Source organism: Hemiscyllium ocellatum, chromosome 22 (genome assembly GCF_020745735.1).
Source record: "Hemiscyllium ocellatum isolate sHemOce1 chromosome 22, sHemOce1.pat.X.cur, whole genome shotgun sequence".
Taxonomy (NCBI): Eukaryota; Metazoa; Chordata; class Chondrichthyes; order Orectolobiformes; family Hemiscylliidae; genus Hemiscyllium; species Hemiscyllium ocellatum.
In genome coordinates, this window is record NC_083422.1 from 55640903 (window position 1) to 55662801 (window position 21899).

General features: G+C 46.7%; 1 protein-coding gene across 1 annotated transcript in view; it reads right to left on the reverse strand.

Moving 5' to 3' along the window:
- Positions 1-21007: 21007 nt before the first annotated feature.
- The window catches only part of as3mt (arsenite methyltransferase), a 64491-nt gene continuing 63599 nt past the window's right edge, over positions 21008-21899 (reverse strand). Inside the window, exon 11 of the mRNA XM_060842507.1 lies at positions 21008-21657. Coding sequence (XP_060698490.1) covers positions 21556-21657 — 102 coding nt within the window. The 3' untranslated portion in view covers positions 21008-21555. The remainder of the gene's footprint in view (positions 21658-21899) is intronic.

Consider the following 21899-nt stretch of genomic DNA (forward strand, 5'->3'; position numbering starts at 1 on the left):
GGCAGATGTTCGCAGTTAGAGGGACGGCTGGAAAATGGGAAGCCTTCAGAAATGAGGTAACAAGAATCCAGAGAAAGTCTATTCCTGTCAGGGTGAAAGGGAAGGCGGTAGGTATAGGGAATGCTGGATGACTAAAGAAATTGAGGATTTGGTTAAGAAAAAGAAGGAAGCATATGTCAGGTCCAGACAGGATAGATCGAGTGAATCCTTAGAAGAGTATAAAGGAAGTAGGAGTATACTTAAGAGGGAAATCAGGAGGGCAAAACGGGGACATGAGATAGCTTTGGCAACTAAAATTAAGGAGAATCCAAAGGGTTTTTACAAATATATTAAGGACAAAAGGGTAACTAGGGAGAGAATAGGGCCCCTCAAAGATCAGCAAGGTGGCCTTTGTGTGGAGCCACAGAAAATGGGGGAGATACTAAATGAATATTTTGCATCAGTATTTACTGTGGAAAAGGATATGGAAGATTTAGACTGTAAGGGAATAGATAGTGACATCTTGCAAAATGTCCAGATTACAGAGGAGGAAGTGCTGGATGTCTTGAAACGGTTAAAAGTGGATAAGTCCCCAGGACCTGATCAGGTGTACCCGAGAACTCTGTGGGAAGCTAGAGAAGGGATTGCTGGGCCTCTTGCTGAGACATTTGTATCATCGATAGTCACAGGTGAGGTGCCGGAAGACTGGAGGTTGGCAAACGTGGTGCCACTGTTTAAGAAGGGCAGTAAGGACAAGCCAGGGAATTATAGTGAGCCTGACCTCAGTGGTGGGTAAGTTGTTGGAGGGAATCCTGAGGGACAAGATATACATGTATTTGGAAAGGCAAGGACTGATTAGGGGTAGTCAACATGGCTTTGCGAATGGGAAATCATGTCTTACAAACTTGATTGATTTTTTTGAAGTAACAAAGAAGATTGATGAGGGCCGAGCAGTAGATGTGATCTATATGGACTTCAGTAAGGTGTTTGACAAGGTTCCCCATGGGAGACTGATTAGCAAGGTTGGATCTCATGTAATACAGGGAGAACTAGCCGTTTGGATACAGAACTGGCTCAAAGGTAGAAGACAGAGGGTGGTGGTGGAGGGTTGTTTTTCAGACTGGAGGCCTGTGACCAGTCAGATCTCATGTAATACAGGGAGAACTAGCCGTTTGGATACAGAACTGGCTCAAAGGTAGAAGACAGAGGGTGGTGGTGGAGGGTTGTTTTTCAGACTGGAGGCCTGTGACCAGTCAGGGAATTCCTAGAGGCATGGCACTCATCCACAGATTCAATCAACAAACATCGACCTGGACCCAATGTACCGGCCACTGCAGCGGACAGCTGGAACTGACAACCGGAAGCGGCAGATTCAAACCACTACAAATGCCGGAGGAAAGATCACAGAAGTGCTTCACAGGAGGCTCCCAAGCACTGAGGATGTCACCTAGACAGGGGATGAAACATCTGCAACACAAATTTCCAGCTCGGCGAACAGAACCACAACAATGAATTGGAAGGGTTTGGGGGGATATGGGCCGGGAGTTGGCAGGTGGGACTAGATCGGGTTGGGATGGACGGGTTGGACCGAAGGGTCTGTTTCTGTGCTGTACATCTCTATGACTCTAAAACAGGAAATGGGGGAATGCTACACTCGCATTGGCCATCAGTTAGCTTCAAATTTTGGAACTCCTTGTCTCTGTCTGTGAGCAATGGTTTCTGGGATTTGGAAGACCCATCTTTCCCAGTCACAAAGAATCATTCTGCTGAAACATTTGCTGTAAGTCAAATGGAAACCAGTCTCTGTGGATACTGCAATCTGATTCACCACGGTCACCACTTACAGCAATGGGAAGAGACGTTCCAGCCCGGAAAGGGTCCAGAGGAGGTTCTCAAGAATGATGACTGGGGTTGAATGCCTTACTATTTGAGGAGCAGTTGATGACTCTGGGTCTGTACTCATTGCAGTTTAGAAGGATGAGGGGGGATCTAATTGAAACTTACACAACACTGAGAGGCCTGGATAGAGTGGACATGGAGAAGATGTTTTCACTAGTAGGAGAGACTAGGACCCAAGGGCACAGCCTCAAAACAAACGGATGACCCTTTAGAACTGAGATGTGAAGGAATTTCTTCAGCTAGAAGGTGGTGAATCTGTGGAACTCATTGCCTCACAGGGCTGTGGAGACCAAGCCATTGAGCGTGTTTAAGACAGAGATAGATAGATTCTTGATTAGTATTGGGATCAGGGGTTTTTATATTGGATTGGGTTAGATTAGATTCCCTACAGTATGGAAACAGGCCTCTCGGCCTAACATGTCCATACTGATCCTCAGAAGAGTAACCCACCCAGAACCATTCCCCGACCTGACATTTACCCCTGACTAATGCACCCTATAGGAAATTTAGCATAACCAATTCACCCAACCTGCACATCTTTGAATTACAGGGAGAAGGCAGAGAACGGGTTTGAGAAACATCTCAGCCAAGGTGGAGCTATGGTTACTAATAACTCCTCACACAGTGGTCAGTGTACCTCAGTGCCTAAAAAGATCAGCTGAGTTAAGGGTGATATAAAGATTGTCAGATATAAGGATGACAGATACTTAGGCAGCACGGTGGCTCAGTGGTCAGCGCCAGGGACCCAGGTTCGATTCCAGCCTCAGTTGACTGTCTGTGTGGAATTGTACATTCTCCCCGTGTCTGTGTGGGTTCCCTCTGGGTGCTCTGGTTTCCTCCCACAGTCCAAAGATGTGCAAGTTAGGGTGGATTGGCCATGCTAAACTGCCCCACAGTGTTCAGGGATGTGTAGGTTAGGTGTTTTAGTCCGCGGTAATTATAGGATAATAGGGTAGGGGAATGGTTCTCATGGGTTACTCCTCCGAGGGCCCGTTTCCACACTGTAGTGATTCTAATTCTAAGCACTAGAGATAAGGGATATGGGACCAATTTGTGTAGATGAAGTTAAGAACCAGTTCAGTCATAGAGTCATTGATAGCTACAACACAGAAAAAGGGCCTTGGGCCCATCGAGTCTGCACTAGTCTAAAACAAGCACCTAACTATTCTAATCCCATTTCTCAGCATTTGACTTCTAGCCTCGGTCATTCCATGGTCTCAGTGAACTGCATTGAGGAGCTGAATGGTTTCCTGCTATTCCAATATCATGCTGGATGTCTCTGTGCGGGTGAGGGGGGGGGAGTGAGAGGATGCAGGGAACAAGCCAGAAATGTTTAAGTATACCTTATTAGGGTCTTCTCCCATTACGAAAGGGGGAGGAGACCCAATGGGAGGGAAGCAAGTAGCTACAACCTATAGAACATAGAACAACACAGCGCAGAACAGGCCCTTCAGCCCTTGATGTTGCTCCGACCTGTGAACTATTCTCAGCTCGTCCCCCTACACTATCCCAAAATCATCCATGTGCTTATCTAAGGATTGTTTAAATGCCCCTAATGTGGCTGAGTTGACTACATTGGCAGGTAGAGCATTCTACGCCCTTACCACTCTCTGAGTAAAGAACCTGCCTCTGACATCTGTCTTAACCTATCACCCCTCAATTTGTAGTCATGCCCCCTTGTACAAGCTGATGTCAACATCCTAGAAAAAAGACTCTCACTGTCTACCCTAACTAATCCTCTGATCATCTTGTATGTCTCTATCAATCCCCTCTTAACCTTCTTCCCTCCAATGAGAACAGACCCAAGTCTCTCAGCCTTTCCTCATAAGACCATCCCTCCAGACCAGGCAACATCCTGGTAAATCTCATCTGCACCTTTTCCAATGCTTCAGCATCCTTCCCAAAATACGGGGATCAGAACTGTACACAATATTCCATGTGTGGCCACACCAGCATTTTGTATAGTTACAGCATGAACTCAATCCCTCTACCAATGAAATCTAACACACCGTATGGCTTCTTAACAGCACTATCAACCTGGGTGGCAACTTTCAGGGATCTATTGTTTCACTGAGACTCCTACACGTCATACAGATATGCCCCTTCATGGCAGGTTACTTTGGACATTAGCCCCTCTCCCAACATCTTTCTGGGGACCGCGCCACCACCCCCCTCTCCCCGTCCAGTATAGCATGAAAATCTTCAACTCTTACATCTCCCTCCAACAGTGTGCACCTGCTATTTAGTAATTTGACCAGCAGATGGTGTCATTTGATTACTTTCTACAAGAGGAGACTATTCCACATTCTTTCAGAGAACTGTCTGGCCATTCGGCCCTTTTGGTTTGGACTAGCACCATACTAGCAAATCCTTTCCGATGCCTCTGACTATTTTATTGCTTTAAAGGTGCAACCAACAATGAGAGCACATGTTTCTGTTAGTTTGAAATACTTATTCTTTTTTGAATACTATAGAACGATAGATAAACATACAGATGAAAATGAAATGGTGTCGCTTAGATAGGCTTCAGATTTTTTTCCTCAGGTTGGTGCAAATTGAGGGCAGAAGGGCCTGTACTGCGCTGTAATGTTCTATGTTCTACCTTCTATCGAACATGGAACAGTACAGGCTCTTCAGCACTCGATATTGTGTTGACTTTTTATCAACTCTAAGATCAAACTAATCCACATACCTTTCATTTTACTGGTCTCTATCTCATTATTCCTCCATAGAAGGTCATTCTGTGTTCGAATAACTCTGTGTGAATCTCTGATCTTTGTCACCAAGATACCAATTAATGAAACAATTTTACATGAATTAAAACCCTTATCAATTGGCAACCTAAATCCTTCTTAAACATCTTTGCCAACAGGAAAACAAAAAGGTATAGAGGATGTCTTAGCTACAACAGTCTCTATTTGTTTTGGTAGTATCATCAATCCCCATTGCTCCTTTTCTGTCTCTTTGTCGAATTTGGGTTTTACAGTCACACTTCTAAGCTTTGTTTGTTGTAAGCGACAATGTGCGAGTTTACCACAGTGCCATCCAGGACAAATCAGCCCACTTGACGGACACCTTACCCACCACCTTCAACATTCACACCCTCCACCACCGACGCTCAGTAGCAGCAGTGTGTGCTACCTACAGGATGCACTGCAGAAATTCACCAAAGGTCCTCAGACAACACCTTCCAAATGTATGACCACATCCATCTAGAAGGATAAGGGCAGCAGATAGAGAGGAACACCACCACCTGCAAGTTCCCCTCCAAGCCACTCACCATCCTGATTTGGAAATATATCTCAGTTCCTTCACTGTCGCTGGATCAAAATCCTGGAATTCCCTCCCTAAGGGCATTGTGAGTCATCCCACTGCACATGGACTCCAGTGGTTCAAGAAGGCCATTCACCCCCACCTTCTCAAGGGGCAACTAGGAACAGGTAGTAAATACTGGACCCAGCCAGTGACACCCATGTCCCACAAGTGAGTAATGAAAATGAATGCAGTGCCCAGATGGGTAAGCATATGGCAGCTGTGAACGACAAAAGTCTGATTTTACTTCAGCAATTCCTCCTTGTCCCCCCCGTGTGGAAAGGGTCCAGCTGCTGCAGAAATGTGTGGACTAATCTCTGAACACATTGCATTAAAGGTAAAGCAGACCATATGGCTGCACTCTCATTATAGAGAGACTTGGGGGGAGGGTTTAACCTGAGGGTCACCGCACCTCAGGTGAGGGGAGAGGTTAAGCAGGAGAGTCCTTCATGAGAACCCCAGCTGGTGATGGGAATTGAACCCAGGCTGTTGGTGTCCCTCCGCATAACCATCCATCCAACTGAGCTAACCTTGACTGTTACAGTGAGGATGGAAAATATTGAAAAGTCAATGTCAAGGGCTCTTATGGTGATATGACAGAGTCCCTACAATGGATCCAGGAGGGTTCAAATCCCACCTGCTCCAGGGGAATGCAATGATCTCTGTAAAAACCCAGAATCCAATTCATCTTAGTCTGGTGACAAACCCAACTTGAAACAGGGAATGGGTTTAATTTAATTACAAGGCACTCTGCTGATTGGCAGCTTCTTTTCTGCTCAATTTTCTTGTCTAATTCACTTTACTCTCAAATATAAATCATGCCATTTACAGCATATCGACTGATTGACATAACTGTCTGAGGTGAAGTGACTTCTGTGACTGACCCTCTGTTCCTGTTTGGTGAATTCATTCACTTGCTCTTTCCCAATGGACTGAGCTGCAGCTGCCCAGTCAGAGGGTCAGCTTAGACTCAGTGAGTGACCCTTGGGTCTGACGCTACAGACAACTTTCACTCCAGAGGCAATGATCTGAGCAGATAATCCAGCAGGACGCTGCACTCTTAAAGCTGCTGCATTTCAGGACAGGCATTAAAGTGTGGTCTTGCTAGACAGAACTGAGAAAGGGTCACTCAACTCAAAACAATAACTCTGCTTTCTCTCCACAAATGCTGCCTGATCTCCTGAGTTTCTCCAGCAATTTCAGATTATGCTGTCTGAGTGCGGGTCAGGAGATTTGAGAGAGAAGCTGAAACATTGGTTCGGGTGTCCTGGCCGGTAATTATCCTTCAACCAACAACAGAGAATCAGATTGTCCTGTCATTATCACAAACAGGGAGTTGGGAGTAACATTCTCTCTAAGGTCCATGCACGGCAGTCACTTCCACCAATCGGTGTGCGTGCGGAACCTCAGAGAGGAGGCACATTGGAACGTCGACAGATAAGCAGGTTATAGGGAACGCAGATTAGGAAGAGGATCAGGAACCTCAGTCCCTGGAGACTGCCTCTTGTTATTTTTGCAGATCAGAGCTACTTTGATTACTCCACATTCACGTCTATAACCTGCTCATGGGATCCTCCGGTGCACTTTCTGGCTGCATTAGAGGCAGTATGAAGAGAGGTTGAGCCTGTTAGGCCTGCACTCATTGGAGTTTAGAAGAATAAGAGGCGACTTTATTGAAACAGGCAAGACCCTTGGGGGGAACCGAAGGGACTGCGGATGTTGTAAATCAGAAATTGCTGGAAAAGCTCTGCGAGTCCGGCAGCATCTGTGGAGAGAAATCAGAGTTAACGTTTTGGGTCCGGTGACCCTTCCTCTGTTTCTGTTCCTGAAGATTCTTTGGGGACTCGACAGGGGAGATGTGGAAAAGTTGTTTCCCCTTGTGGCAGAGTCCATGACCAGACAGTATCATCTCAGAATAAGGGGCTGAGATAAGGAGGAATTTCTGCTCTCAGAAGGGAGCGAATCTGTGGAATTCTTGACTGCAGAGGCCTGGCAAGGCTGGGTCATTAACTTCTTTTAGATTTAGATTGAGATTTTATTGTCACATGTACTCAAGTACAGAAGTACAGTGAGAAGTGTACAATGTTGTCACACACAGTGTCATCTTAGGTATAAAGCACAAAATGCAGATGCAACATAGCAACGGAAAGAGTTAAAAATGTTAAGCATTGCCTTCATAAAATAAGAAAAAAAATAAAGATTAGATTACCTACAGTGTGGAAACAGGCCCTTCAGCCCAACAAGTCCACACCAACCCGTTCCCCCCCTGATTAATGCGCCAAACACTATGGGCAGTTTAACATGGCCAAATCACCTAACCTGCGCATCTTTGGACTGTAGGAGGAAACTGGAGCACCCGGAGGAAACCCACACAGACACGGGGAGAACGTGCAAACTCCACACAGTCAGTTGTCCGATGCTGGGATTGAACCTGGGACCCCGGTGCTGTGAGGTAGCAGTGCTAACCACTGAGCCACCGTGCCAGTATAAAGTAACAGCTAAGATTAAAGTCCATCTTAATTTAAATTAGAAATTAAAGGAATAAATTAAATGTTCAGCAGTCTTTGATGAGTCCTCCACTTAGCTCACTCTCTGGGAGACCCCAGCTGCCTGTTCTCCACATCGTCACCGCCAATACAGAGACCGGGGTGGAGGTGGAGCTCCCTCATTGCTCACTCTCTCATGCTGCGTCGCCATGCCATCGCTGCTGCTGAAACTGCTGCCTCCCTGATTTCCTTCTGGGGCCTCAGGAACACACCCGGCGGGGCCCACTCACACACCAAAACACTGCCATGAACCGCCAGGAGATTGGGCCGAGACAGGCGGGAGATCAGGCCGAGTGATCCAGCTGAGAGACCAGGCCAAGAGACAAGGCCAAGAGACCAGGCCGAGTGACCAGGCCAAGAGATAAGGCTGAAACAGGCCGAGTGACCAGGCCGAGTGACCAGGCTGAGTGACCAGGCCAAGAAGGCTGAGAGACCAGGCCGAGTGACCAGGCCAAGAGACCAGGCCAAGTCAGGCCGACTGACTGGGCAGAGTGATCAGGTCAAGGTACTGAGCCAACAGACTGGGCCGAGAGACCCAGTGATCAGGCTGAATGACCAGGTCAGGATCCACCACGAGACGCCGAGAGACCAGGCTGAGACACCACCACAGGCACCTCGCCGGATCCCCGCTGAGACCAGGAAGATACACCAAGAGAGAAAGGAAAAAAGAGAAGGAAACGAGAAATAAAAGGATGGAGTGGACAAGCTCTGGCGGGAATGTTGTACTCTGTGGACATCTTGGATCTTGTTTAAGTCTATCAAAGTCTGAGGCAGACAGATTTTAAATCCGCAAGTGTTAGGGGGAAAAGGCAGGAAAGTGAAATTGAGTTTTACTAGATTAGCCATGATCTCATTGAATGATGGAGGAGACTCAATGGGCTGAATGGCCTACAGCTCCTTCTGAGTCATGTCATTTCCTACATTACATCAGTGAATAAACAGTAAGGTCAAGTCACCATAATCCCATGGGGCTGCTCTCTCGTTACAGAGGTGGTTCGACCTGAGGGTCACCCTGCCTCAGGTGAGGGGAAGAGGTTGGGAAGGAGAGTCCTTCGTGGGAACCTCAGCTGGCGATGGGAATTAAATCCCTCCCGTTGGCAGCTGCTCTGTATTGCAAACCAGCTGTCCAGCCAACTGAACCAACTTGTCACTGGCTGAATGAGCTGGTAAGCACTTTGTGAGATTGTCAGAATACAGCAGGCCTTATCGATTCCTCTGTGATCCATTGGATTCTTCCTCGGTTGGAGTTGTTCCTTAATTTTCCACCTTCGGTAATCTGTGTGCTTGCCCTTGTACACATCAGAGAGAAAACAAATGACCTGTTGGTGTAGGATCCTAATTTCCGGGAAAATGCAGGGAGCAGATCCAGGGGGATATCACTGAGGCATCAATTAAAAACCAGGATCATCCTTCACTTACTTCAAACAAATTCAATTGTCATTCTAAACAATGGGGTAATGTTTGGCTGCTGGGTGATGGATGCTATACTATGTCTTTACTACATTAAAGGGCCTCTAGAAATGCAAGGTGCTGCTTTTAGTGGAACCTCCAGGAATATAAGAGCCCCAGAAGGAATAGGAACAGCAGTAGGCCATCCAGCCCCTCAAGCCTGCACTGCTATTCAATCAGCTCTGACACTACTCGCATCCACTTTCCTGCACCGCCCCACCCCCCCACCCCAAGCCGGGATTCCCCTGATTAAGAACGATGCAGGAATTATTGAATATCCTGCAGTTGGTGTGCGGAGGCTATGACACAAAAATAACTGATGGCCTTGGCAGAACTTAGTGAATGAAACATGATCTGCTGTTTGTTTGAAACCTTGGTCAGGCCTCACAGAGAACATTGTGTCCCAGGATAGGTACGGAGGCGATGGCAAGGTTCACTGAGGGGCCATGGGATCAGTGCTTTGTGTAAAATGCCCCCACCGGGGTTACCAGAAAAGGCTCAGCAAACGGTGCCCTCCGCTTTAGGAAATCATTGCACGTCAGTCCCTACTCTATACCACAGAGGAGCGGAGATTGAGACCAATTCTAGATCTTGTGGGAACAGAGACTAGCAGTTACTAGCGGTGTTCCACAAGGATCTGTTTTGGAACCATTGCTGTTTGTCAGTTTTATAATTGACCTGGAGGAGGGGCTAGAAGGTTGGGTGAGCAAGTTTGCGGATGATACGAAAGTCGGTGGAGTTGTTGACAGTGAGGAAGGATGTGGCAGGTTACAGTGGGATATAGATAAGTTGCAGAGCTGGGCAGAAAGGTGGCAAATGGAGTTCAATGTAGCTAAGTGTGAAGTGATTCACTTTGGTAAGAGTAACAAGAAGATGGGGTACTGGGCTAATGGTCGGATACTTGGTAGAGTGGATGAGCAGAGGGATCTTGGTGTCCATGTACACAGATCTCTGAAAGTTGCCACCCAGGTAAATAGTGCTGTGAAGAAGGCATATGGCGTACTGGCTTTTATTGGTAGAGGAATTGAGTTCCTGAGTCCTGAGGTCATGTTGCAGTTGTATAAGACTCTGGTGCGGCCTCATCTGGAGTATTGTGTGCAGTTTTGGTCGCCATACTAGAGGAAGGATGTGGGCACTGGAACGGGTGCAGAGGAGGTTTACCAGGCTGTTGCCTGGCATGGTAGGAAGATCGTATGAGGAAAGGCTGAGGCATTTGGGGCTGTTTTCATTGGAGAAAAGAAGGTTTAGGAGTGACTTGATAGAGGTGTACAAGATGATTAGGGGTTTAGATAGGGTTGACCATGAGAACCTTTTCCACATATGGAGTCAGCTATTACGAGGGGGCATAGCTTTAAATTAAGGGGTGGTAGGTATAGGACAGATGTTAGGGGTAGATTCTTTACTCAGCGAGTCGTGAGTTCATGGAATGCCCTGCCAGTAGCAGTGGTGTACTCTCCCTCTTTATGGGCATTTAAACGGGCATTGGATAGGCATATGGAGGATAGTGGGCTAGTGTAGGTTAGGTGGGCTTGGATCGGCGCAACATCAAGGGCCAAAGGGCCTGTACTGCGCTACATTTTTCTATGTTCTAAGAGACTAAGGCCAACATTCCAGTGCAGCACTGAGGGAGCTCTGCACTGTTGGGGGCACTGTCTTTCAGAGGAGATGTTAGACTGATGCTCCACTCAGCTGGTTATAACCGTTTCCGGGGCACCATTTTGCTGCCATGGATGGTATCCATCCCTCAAACATCAGCTTATGATCACATCTGCTCACTGAAACAACTCCACAGAGGCTGGTATCCCATCACCAACTCACCTTTTATTTAACCGTGCACAGGACATGGACTCTGCCCAGCCAGCCCTTGACGTCATGACAATCCCTAAGACTCCTGTTTATTTTTTTTATTTTTATTTTTAAAAAAATTTTTCTTTTTTTTACTAACCCCCACACTACCGCCTAACTGCGGTAGTGCTTATTTTTTTCCCCAGCACCCATAGTGTGTGTGTGTGTGCAGGTGTGAGACACAGTGAGAGACACAAAGTGCATGTATCTTTATTCAATGTCCACCACCAGGAAAATAGGAAAACTCCTGAGTAGCCAGTGACAAGCAGTGCCCTTCACAAAAGGGCAATGCTGTGTGATCAAACAGTGAAGGGGAGGGCAGGGATTAAATCAAAATAGAGTTGGAGGGGGAAATAATGCACTCCACTCCCTGCGGCACCCACCTCTCCCTGAGCAACTCCAGGGTGTTGGTGGACACCGCGTGCTCCTTCTCCAAGGACACCCAGGCCCTAGAGACTCCTGTTTATATCTGTCAGCCTGGGCTCCCTGATTGGAGCCAGGTTGACATCCACAATCAGGGGAACTCACACTCAATGAGATCCACCTGTCCCTCACCTTTCCCAGTTATACACACGTATAATCAATAAAGTGGGTGTGGAATAGAAACGTGACTCTGTAACAGTGCCACAACCAAAGCAGAACCAAGGTGGCTCACTGAAGGCCATACATTTGAAGAATGCAGCTTTTGATTTCCTTTCATGGGATATGGGAATCTCTGACAAGACCACACGAGGCAGACTGGTCATCAACAGCCCATGGCATCCAAGGAAAGTTGGAACAAAACATGGCCCCACTGACAGGGAGTAACGTTCAATGCATGTTTCTGGGACTGGAAGGCTATTTCCAATGGATCCTTTTTCCCATCTGTGATTTTTTTTACAATGAATGTTGAAAATATTTAACGGGAGTGAAGTGTTTTTATTAATGCCTCAATGATGTCCTTCCGGATCTGCTCCCTGCAGTTTCCAGAGAAGGAGGCTGGAATTCCTGGAGAATACAGGATAACCTCCATCCCCTGCTCAGCAGTGTGGAACCCTGCAGTGTGTGCCCATATACCTGGCATTGCCACTATGGATCACGGCCTCTGTTTATATTAACAAGTATCAACCCTGCAAGATGTGGAGAGCAAAATCAATGAGCTGGGCTGAATGAAGTAGGCAGGATCAATAAGTGACTCTGTGGCTGATAAGGAAGAAGGAACTATAGGCTATAGTAGGATAATTCTAAAAGCTGGAACAGTGGCGTTCACTCTGGGGATGTGAAAGGTCACGCAGTTGGGAAAAGCTAACAAGGAAAGGAATAGACACAAAATAATAAGGTGTCTAGGACTGTAAGAGAGGGACATCGTATCGGATTCCTGAAGGGGTTGGACAGGTAGACAAGGTGGTGAAGAAAAATACATACGGTTGGCTAAGGCATGGTTTCCTGTACTGGGGAGGTTATGGTACAACTGTGCTAAACATGAGAGGGACCACTGCTGGAAAACGGAGTACAGTTCTGGTCACAGCACTAGACAAGGTACAGTGGAGATTTACAAAGATGTCGATTGGACTGGAGGATTTTATTTTGCGGGAATTATTGGATGGGCTAATGCAGCTGAGGGAGATTTAATTGAAGTGCCTAACACAATGATAGCCCTAGACTGAGTGGATACAAGCTGCAAATGTGTTGCTGGTCAAAGCACAGCAGGCCAGGCAGCATCTCAGGAATAGAGTGGATACAAGGCCTTATTCCCCTTGGTCAAGGGGCTGCTGTCTAAAGGATCACAGCTTCGGGTACAACATAAGTGGTTTAGAGAGGAGCCAATGGGAAAGGCCTACTCCCAGAAGTAGGGTCTGGAACTCACTGCCTGAGGGAGAAGCAGAGGCAGAACACCTCATAACATTTGAAATCAAATAGGATATGTACCTGAAATATTATAACCATCAAGAGATGGAAAGCAGGATTAGGTAGGATGCCTCCTGATGTGGAGTGAATGGGCTGAATGGCCTTCTTCCCTGCTGTAAATATCCAGCATTCCATGTGACTGCTGCAAGGTGCAAATTGAAGGGAAGAATTATGTTTGGTCTGTCAATGGGTTTAACTGGATTAAATAGATCAGGGAGGAGCAGGGAACAACTGAATATGAACTAAGTGTTAGGTCACAAGAAAGCTGTGGGCTAAAGGATAGTGTCTGACTGACCCCCTGAGAATGGAACCACAGAGGAAGGAGAAAGGCAAGTTGGATAAGTTGACGAATGTGGCTGACCCTAGGGTGGGGACTAGGGAGAACATGTCTCCAGGTTTTGGAAATGCCAGTGTTGGATTGGCATGGGCAAAGTTAAAAATCACACAACACCTGGTTATCATCCAGCAGGTTTAATTGGAAGTACTAGCTTTCAGAGCGCTGTTCCTTCACCAGGTGGTTGTTCCTGACAAAGGAGCAGCGCTCCGAAAGCTAGTGCTTCCAATTAAACCTGTTGGACTATAACCTGGTGCTGCGTGTGATTTTTAACTTTGTGTCCAAGTGACCGCTTCTTTCAGCACTTGTTTGTTTGACCCTCTAGCGGTGTTGGAAATTTCCAGAATTAATTATTTCCAAACTGCACCCTACCTACCATCTCCATACACACAGACACACACACAGACACACACACAGACACACACACTGCAGTTGTATTCCCTGGGGTTTTTTGCTGTGGGCCTGGAGGCAGGAGGAGAGATGATGATCAAAGTTGGCACAACTTACACCAGTGATGCGGCAAACTCAATCAGCCAATAGGCTGCACTGTCATCAGTCTCTGCAGCGGGATTTTTAGGAATCGCTGCACTTTCTGGCCAATCATTCCCCCATTTCTGAGCAAACATTGAGTAAGAGCTTAACGACTTGTGAATTCTGTTGAAAATGTGTTGCTGGTTAAAGCACAGCAGGTTAGGCAGCATCCAAGGAATAGGAAATTCGACGTTTCGGGCATAAGCCCTTCATCCTGATGAAGGGCTTATGCCCGAAACGTCGAATTTCCTATTCCTTGGATGCTGCCTAACCTGCTGTGCTTTAACCAGTAACACATTTTCAACTGTGATCTCCAGCATCTGCAGACCTCATTTTTTACCCGAAGACTTGTGAATTCTGCAGATGTTTCCTGTAACCATCCCAATCCCTCAGCAGAGGGAGCTATAGGCTGCTATTTCCAATTCTGAAAGAAAACCACGTACCACAATGTTTCCAACAGTTACTCTCTCCACAGATACCTGAGTTGCTTTTTAATTGTTTTAAACTTATTTTTCTAATCAACATATTCAGTGATGTTATTACATACCTCTGTTCCAAGGCAAACAATCACATCTTCAGAATAAAACAGAGGCCAGCAAACAGTACCAGAAGCAGAGAACCATGGCAGTACCGTATATATTTGTCTGAGTCAGGTCGATATTAATGGCCCTTCAACACAGGATGATCTGGACCAGGATTACTGGTGAGTAATTGAGAATTAAACATTTTGATACTAACTTTGTAGATGTTTTATAGTCCAGGACTTGAGTATTGCTGAAAAAAAAGACACATTTTATTGAAGATGTTCATCCTATTCTCATCAGAAACAATTTGCAAGAAAATGTCAATTCAAGGGAAAAAAATAACATTTCTACTGCATGAGAGGAAAGTGCTGCCTGGACACTGATTGGTAGATGCATATCCATGGAGAATGTATCAGTTAATGATGATCGACAGGTAACTACCAGGCTTTATTTAAATTTTAAAGCAGGTAGATTGACTCTGATCAGCATGACCTGAGAAATGATCCAGCAAGTGGCTGTAACCTACTTTGTGGTGTTGAAACAGGGGCAGTGTGTGCATATTCTTTCCATCTGTATGGGTGTAGCTTCCAGTTATGTGCAAATACACACAGGTACTGCACTCTGCACTGTCAGTTGGGCTCACATTTGTGTGTCCTGCTAGCTCTTAAAGAATAGAATCCCTACAGTGTGGAAACAAGCCCTTTGGCCCAACAAGTCCATACTGACCCCCTGAAGAGTAAACCACCCAGACCCATTCCCCTACCCTATTACTTTACATTTACCCCTGACTAATGCACCTAATCTACACATCCCTGAACACTAGGCAATTCAGCATGGTCAATTCACCTAATCTGCACATCTTTGGATTGTGGGAGGAAACCAGAGCACCCAGAGGAAATCCATGCAGACTCCACACAGGCAGTAGCCCAAGGCTGGAAACAAACTGGGGTCCCTGATGCAGGGCTAACCACTGAGCCACCGTGCCACCAAGTGTGTGTAAACACATCATGGATGAGATTCTGCGGGAGTTCATTTTCATCTTGCTACCTTGCTGGCTTGTGTGGAGAGAATGCTGAATGCATCTTCACAAGTTTATGGATCATTTATCCTTAGGTTAAGGCAGCCAGGGTACACTTTGGCAGAGGAGTGTGAGTGGAGGAACGAGCCAGGGGATTTGTTTTCAGATGCCCTCCCATATCCCAGCCTGCCTGCTTTGACAACATTGTCTCACTTTGAAACATGAGGCTGTGAACTTGTATCTGGTCAGATTCGTTGATCAATGGGTTTGAATGAATTCACACCCCCTTCTTTAAGATCCAAGACTGATGGTGCCAAGGTCTGTGGACCACCCTATGGTCACCAAGTGCCAGCAACATTGGCAGCTCCAGCAGTCTACGTTGGTGATAGGTGGGATCTGATCGGATCAATTCCCCTTTTTGCTTATTCATTCATGGGATGTGAGTGCCACTGGCTGGGCCCAGGATTTATTACCTGTCCCTAATTGCCCCCCTTGAGAAGGTGGGGGTGAGCAGCCTTCTTGAACCGCTGCAGTCCATGTGCTGTGGGTTGACCCACAATGTGCTTAAGGAGGAAATTCCAGGATTCTGACCCAACGACAGTGAAGGAACGGTGGTACATTTCCAAGTCAAGATGGTGAGAGGCTTGGAGGGGAACTTGCAGGGGGTGGTGTTCCCATGTATCTGCTGCCCATGTCCTTCTAGATGGATGTGGTCGGGGGTTTGGTAGGTGCCATCTGTTGATGGTTGGTGAATTTCTGCCATGCATCTTGGAGATAGTATATACTGTTGCTACTGAGTGCCAATTGTGGAGGGAGTGGATTCAGTACAAATCAAACAGGCTGCTTTGTCCTGGATGGTGTCAAGCTTCTTGTGTGTTAATGGAGTTGCCCCCATCCAGGGCAAGTGGGGAGTATTCCATCAAACTCCTGACTTGTGCCTTGTAGATGGTGAGCAGGTTTTGGGGAGTCAGGAGGTGAGTTACTCACTGCGGTATTCCCAACCCCTGACCTGTTCTTGAATCCATTGTGTTTATGTGGCGAGTCCAGTTGAGTTTCTGGTCAATGGTAACCCCCAGGATGTTGACGATGGGGGGATTCAGTGTTGGTAACACTGTTGAATGTTTGTGGAATTCATTGCCGCAGAGTGCAGTGGAGGCCGGGACGCTAAATGTCTTCAAGACAGAGATTGATAGATTCTTGATGTCTCGAGGAATTAAGGGCTATGGGGAGAATGCGGGTAAGTGGAGTTGAAATGCCCATCAGCCATGATTGAATGGCGGAGTGTACTCGATGGGCCGAATGGCCTTACTTCCACTCCTATGCCTTATGGAATGCCAAGGGGTAGTGGTTAGATTGTTATTGGTGATAGCCATAGCCTGGCATGAAAGTTACTTATTACTTGTCAGCCAGAGCCTGGAGATTGTCCAGTTCCCGTTACATTCGAACATGAACTGTTTCAGTGTCTGAACATTGTATAATTATTGGCAAACATCCCACTTCTGACCTTATGATGGAGGAAAGGTCATTGATGAAGCAGCTGAAGATGGTTGGGTCAAGGACACTACCCTGAGGAACTCCCTCTTGCTGCTACTCACATGTCATTTTGTTAGTGCCACATTCTCCCAGATTGATGCTTCCTGTGAGTGCCATTCTCTCTCTCTTTTACCTGAATTATTACCTGGAGTCACTCTCTCCTTCTGGGCATTTCCTTCAGGTGGAACTGGCTGATCACCAGTCGTTGTAGAGGAGTGTGCAGAACCTGATACTGCCAATAGAACACAGCACACTGACACTTTAAACAACATGAGAGGCTGACTGCCTGCCCCTCTTCCGCGGTTACGTTCGAGCCCGGGTGTCCTTGGAGAAGGAGCACGCGGTGTCCACCAACACCCTGGAGTTGTTCAGGGAGAGGTGGGCGCCGCAGGGAGTGGAGTGCATCATTTCCCCCTCCAACTCTATTTTGATCTAGTCCCTGCCCTCCCCTTCACTGTTTGTTCACACAGCATTGCCCTTTGATGTGAAGGGCACTGCTTGTCACAGGCCACTCGGGTGTTTTCCTACTTTTTCTGGTGGTGGAAATTGAATAAAGATTTGTACACCTTGTCTCTCACTGTGTCTCACAGCTGCACACACACACACCATGGGTGCTGGGGTTAAAAATAATAAGCACTACCGCAGTTAGGCGGTAGTGTGGGGGTTAATAATAAAAAAAACAAAAAAAAACAGGAGTGTTAGCATTGCCCTTTGATGTGAAGGGCACTGCTTGTAAGAAAAAAAATAAACAACATGAGAGGCTGACTGCCTGCCCCTCTTCCGCAGTTACGTTAGGGCCCGGGTGTCCTTGGAGAAGGAGCACGCGATGTCCACCAATACCCTGGAGTTGTTCAGGGAGAGGTGGGCGCCGCAGGGAGTGGAGTGCATCATTTCCCCTCCAACGCTATTTTGATTTAGTCCCTGCCCTCCCCTTCACTGTTTAATCACACAGCATTGCCCTCTTTGATGTGAAGGGCACTGCTTGTCACTGGCCACTCAGGTGTTTTCCTATTTTCCTGGTGGTGGAAATTAAATAAAGATTTGTGCACTTTGTGTCTCACAACTACACACACACATACCATGGCTGCTGGGGAAAATAAGCACTACCGCAGTTAGGCGGTAGTGTGGGGGGAAAAAAAGAAAAAGAAAAAAATAAATAAAATAAAAGAAAAAAAAGAAATAAAAATAAACAACATGAGACCACTCTAACCATGTTGCACACGTTTCCCCCCCCCCCAGGACTGACAGTGTCAAAGCCAACACTGTGGTGAAGTCGGGGAAAACAGTCCCTTCTTCAAAACTCTGCTGCAGTCGTACAAAATAATTCATCACTTACTCATCAATTTGTAAAGGTCTCACAACCAGAGGGGGCTAGCTCACAAGATCCTGGATTTAGAGGTGTTCGCTCCAGCCATGACACTGGAACATGGAGAATTTCAGTTGCCAGGGAAAAGGTTACTCATTCAGGTTGGAACACGAATTGGAACATCACACCCACTCGCTACGATAAAACCAAAACTTACTCCGAACCATGTTTGACAAATGCCAGCGCTGAATCTACAGTGGCCTCAAAGCAGCAGAGCTTGCAATGGGAAATGACACATACACCACAATAGTCCGGCCTTCCTCTTTATCCTGTTCTAGAACATGGGAACACAGACCCACAGAGAAGGGGACAAACATTTGGGAGAAACTTCTTCAAAGGATAGCAAATCTCCTCCATTCGCTATCCCCAGGAGCAGTGAGTTGTTGAATCTATTTAAGCCTTGAACACATAGATACTTGGTCCCTCTGGGAATCACAGGATAGAGGGAATGGGCAGGAATATGGAGATGAAACCCAGGATCAGCCATAATCCTATTGAATGACAGAATGGCCTACCTTTTTGCCTTATGTTTTTATGGAATATAGAATTCAGGAAGCAGCTCTTTGTATTAGTTTCAGAAATACAGACACGGATTTAAAAGAAATGACCTGGACAGTTTTGGCCATCCCCCCACTGTACATCATCAATACGATTTGCAATGGGCAAGTCCATCAATAAATCTACAGCCAGGTCAGAGGCTGTCCAATGTTCAAATGTACAGCAGTAAGGTGCTGTCAGTAACACTAGAAAAGGCAGGCACATTCAGCTGTCAACCAGGTCAAAGTTCAGATGAAGGGTGACTAAACCCCAAAACATTAAGTCTGCTTTCTCCAGGTGCTGTTGGACCTGCTAAGTTTCTCCAGCAATTTGTTTTTGTTTGGGACAACATGCAGCGGAGCAAACCTCTGTTAACAGCACCTTCCAAACCCGCAAGGACAAGAGCAGCAGATGAAGGGGGGGCACCCATTTGCAAAAGTTCCCCTCTCATCCAGTCCTGACTCAGAACTATCATTGTTCCTTCACTGGCACTTGGTCAAAATGACAGAATTGTTCCCGTGCATAAGGATTTTTTTTTAGATTAGGTTCCCTCCAGTATGGAAACAGGCCCTTCGGCCCAACCAGTCCACACCGACCCTCTGAAGAGTAACCCACCCAGACCCATTACCCTCTGACTAATGCACCAAGCACTATGAGCAATTTAGCATGGCCAATTCACCCTGAACAGCACATCTTTGGACTGTGGGAGGAAACCCACGCAGACATGAGGAGATTTGCAAACTCCACACAGTCACCCAAGGTGGGAATCGAACCCAGGTCCCTGGCACTGTGAGGCAGCAGTGCTAACCACTGAGCCACCATGCCACCCTATGGAGGCCATTTGCACCAAACTGGGAACTCTTCCTGACAGCACAGTGGGTATACTTGCACCTGGGACTGTAGATGGTCAAGAAAGTTGTTCAATACAGACTTCTCCTGGACAATAAATACTGGTCCAGCCAGCAACATCCATGTTACTAAAGTGAACAAGAAAAGACCCCCTAACTGCAACTTGACCAGTTACTGCAGGAAAACTGATGCCAATGCTAACCCATTGGTCAGGCCTCAGCTGGAATATTACGACAGGATGAGGAGGTGGTTTATTAAAAAGGACAGCTGAAATGAGGGAACGCTGTTGTATGGAAGGTTAGGGAGGTCGGGATAACTGCCCCTAAGCACAGAAGGTCACTGCGAGATCGCATAAGGGTGTTCGAACTGGAGAGATATTGAGGTAGTTGACAAGGAAAACGTTCCCCTGGTAACCAGGAGACAAAAATTGAAGCAAATTAGCAAAACCACCAGGGAGATGATGAGGAGAACATTTTAGCCAGTACAGTCAGTTCTTCGAGAACGTGATTCTTGTACAATCCCGCATTGTGGAAAATGCATACTTTAGAAATAGTGCTTAAAGTGTTGGTGATGTAATCACATTACAGCCAACACACCTTTTAAAAATTTGCGTGTTAGAAACAGCAAACCCAAGTAACCAATCGCATTTCAGCAAATTCACGTTGCCCAAACACAGGCTCTTGCAGAACGACCACTGCATTCTTGAACATAGTGACTGAGACGGTGACGGAAACAGATTCAGTGGGAGCTTTGAAAAGGAGGATAAATAATTCATTAACAAAAAGGTTTGCTGTGCTACAGGGAACAGCCAGGGGACAAATGGGGCCCTGAGAGGGATAAATCTCTCAAAGGCAACATGCCCAGCGAGGCAGCACTCCCTCAGTAACACAATGAAGTATCAGCCTGCATTCTGGGATCAAGAGGAGAATGTGAGGTCTGCAGATGCTGGAGATCAGAGCTGAAAATGTGTTGCTGGAAAAGCGCAGCAGGTCAGGCAGCATCCAGGGAACAGGAGATTCGACGTTCTGGGCATAAGCCCTTCTTCAGGATTCCTGAAGAAGGGCTTATGCCCGAAACATCGAATCTCCTGTTCTTTGGATGCTGCCTGACCTGCTGCGCTTTTCCAGCAACACATTTTCAGTTCTGGGATCAAGAGCCTGGAACAGGACTTGAACCTGCGACTCAGTGACTCAAAAGAGAGTCACTGATAGAGCCAGTGAAAATGGGGAGGCCAGCAATGGGAGCCACTGGAGGGAGTAAAGCAAGGCTCATGCATGGCAACATCCCAAAATGTGTCAGTGAATCACAGCAGCCTTATAGGTGATGTGCAGCCTGCAGTGCAGTGAACATGGCGATACAGTTACACAGTAAAGGACTCAGACATTACTGGTTACTCTGTAAGGTTTTGTTTATTGCAATGAAGAAGTATTTACGACAGATTGTGGCCTGAATTCGCAGCCAGCATCTCAAGTGGAGAGCACACAGTGAGTTTGGATTGTCCCAGCTCTCAGTGTTGGGACACAAAAAACCACACGAAAATGAGAGGCTTGGTGTCAGCTGTTAACTGCCTTCAAACACAAACCCTGAAATACTGCAGATGTTGGAGATCTGAGACAAAACCAGGAAGTGCTGGAGAAACTCAACATCTGTACAGAGAGAAAAACAGAGTCAGCGTCTCGAGGCTCAAACACCGAGGGATAAACACAAATCTGACTCGTTGTGAACTGTTGGTAACTTTGTTCCTCTCTCCACAGATGCTGCCAGATCAACAGACTGCTTCCAGAACTTTCTGTCTCTCGGACCATGTCAGGGTATTAGCTTAGCACTCGTCTCTGCAAAGCTCAGAGAAAATCTTCGGCTCACTCTCACTATTAATCAATCTCTTCATGTTGAGCTTCCTGGTTATCATTGTAAGCAGAGGTTAATCTCTCACCAACGGAGCAACTTCAGCAGCATTCCTGGCGCTGCACACAGCAACCTTTGGCAAGGCCTGCAGTCCCTTCAGCCACTGGCTGCTCCGTCAGCTTGAATGGATCAACAGCATGGTCCTAAAGAAATGGGAATCAACAAAACAAAAAGGTTAAAACCTCAGTAAGAACAAAAAGAACATAGGGACTAGGAGCAGGAGTAGGCCATCTGGCCCTTCGAGCCTGATCCCCCATTCAATAAGAACATGGCTGATCTTTTCATGGATTCAGCTCCACTTACCTGCCCTCTCACCAAAAGTTGAAATGCCCATCAGCCATGATTGAATGGCGGAGTGGACTCGATGGGCCGAATGGCCTTACTT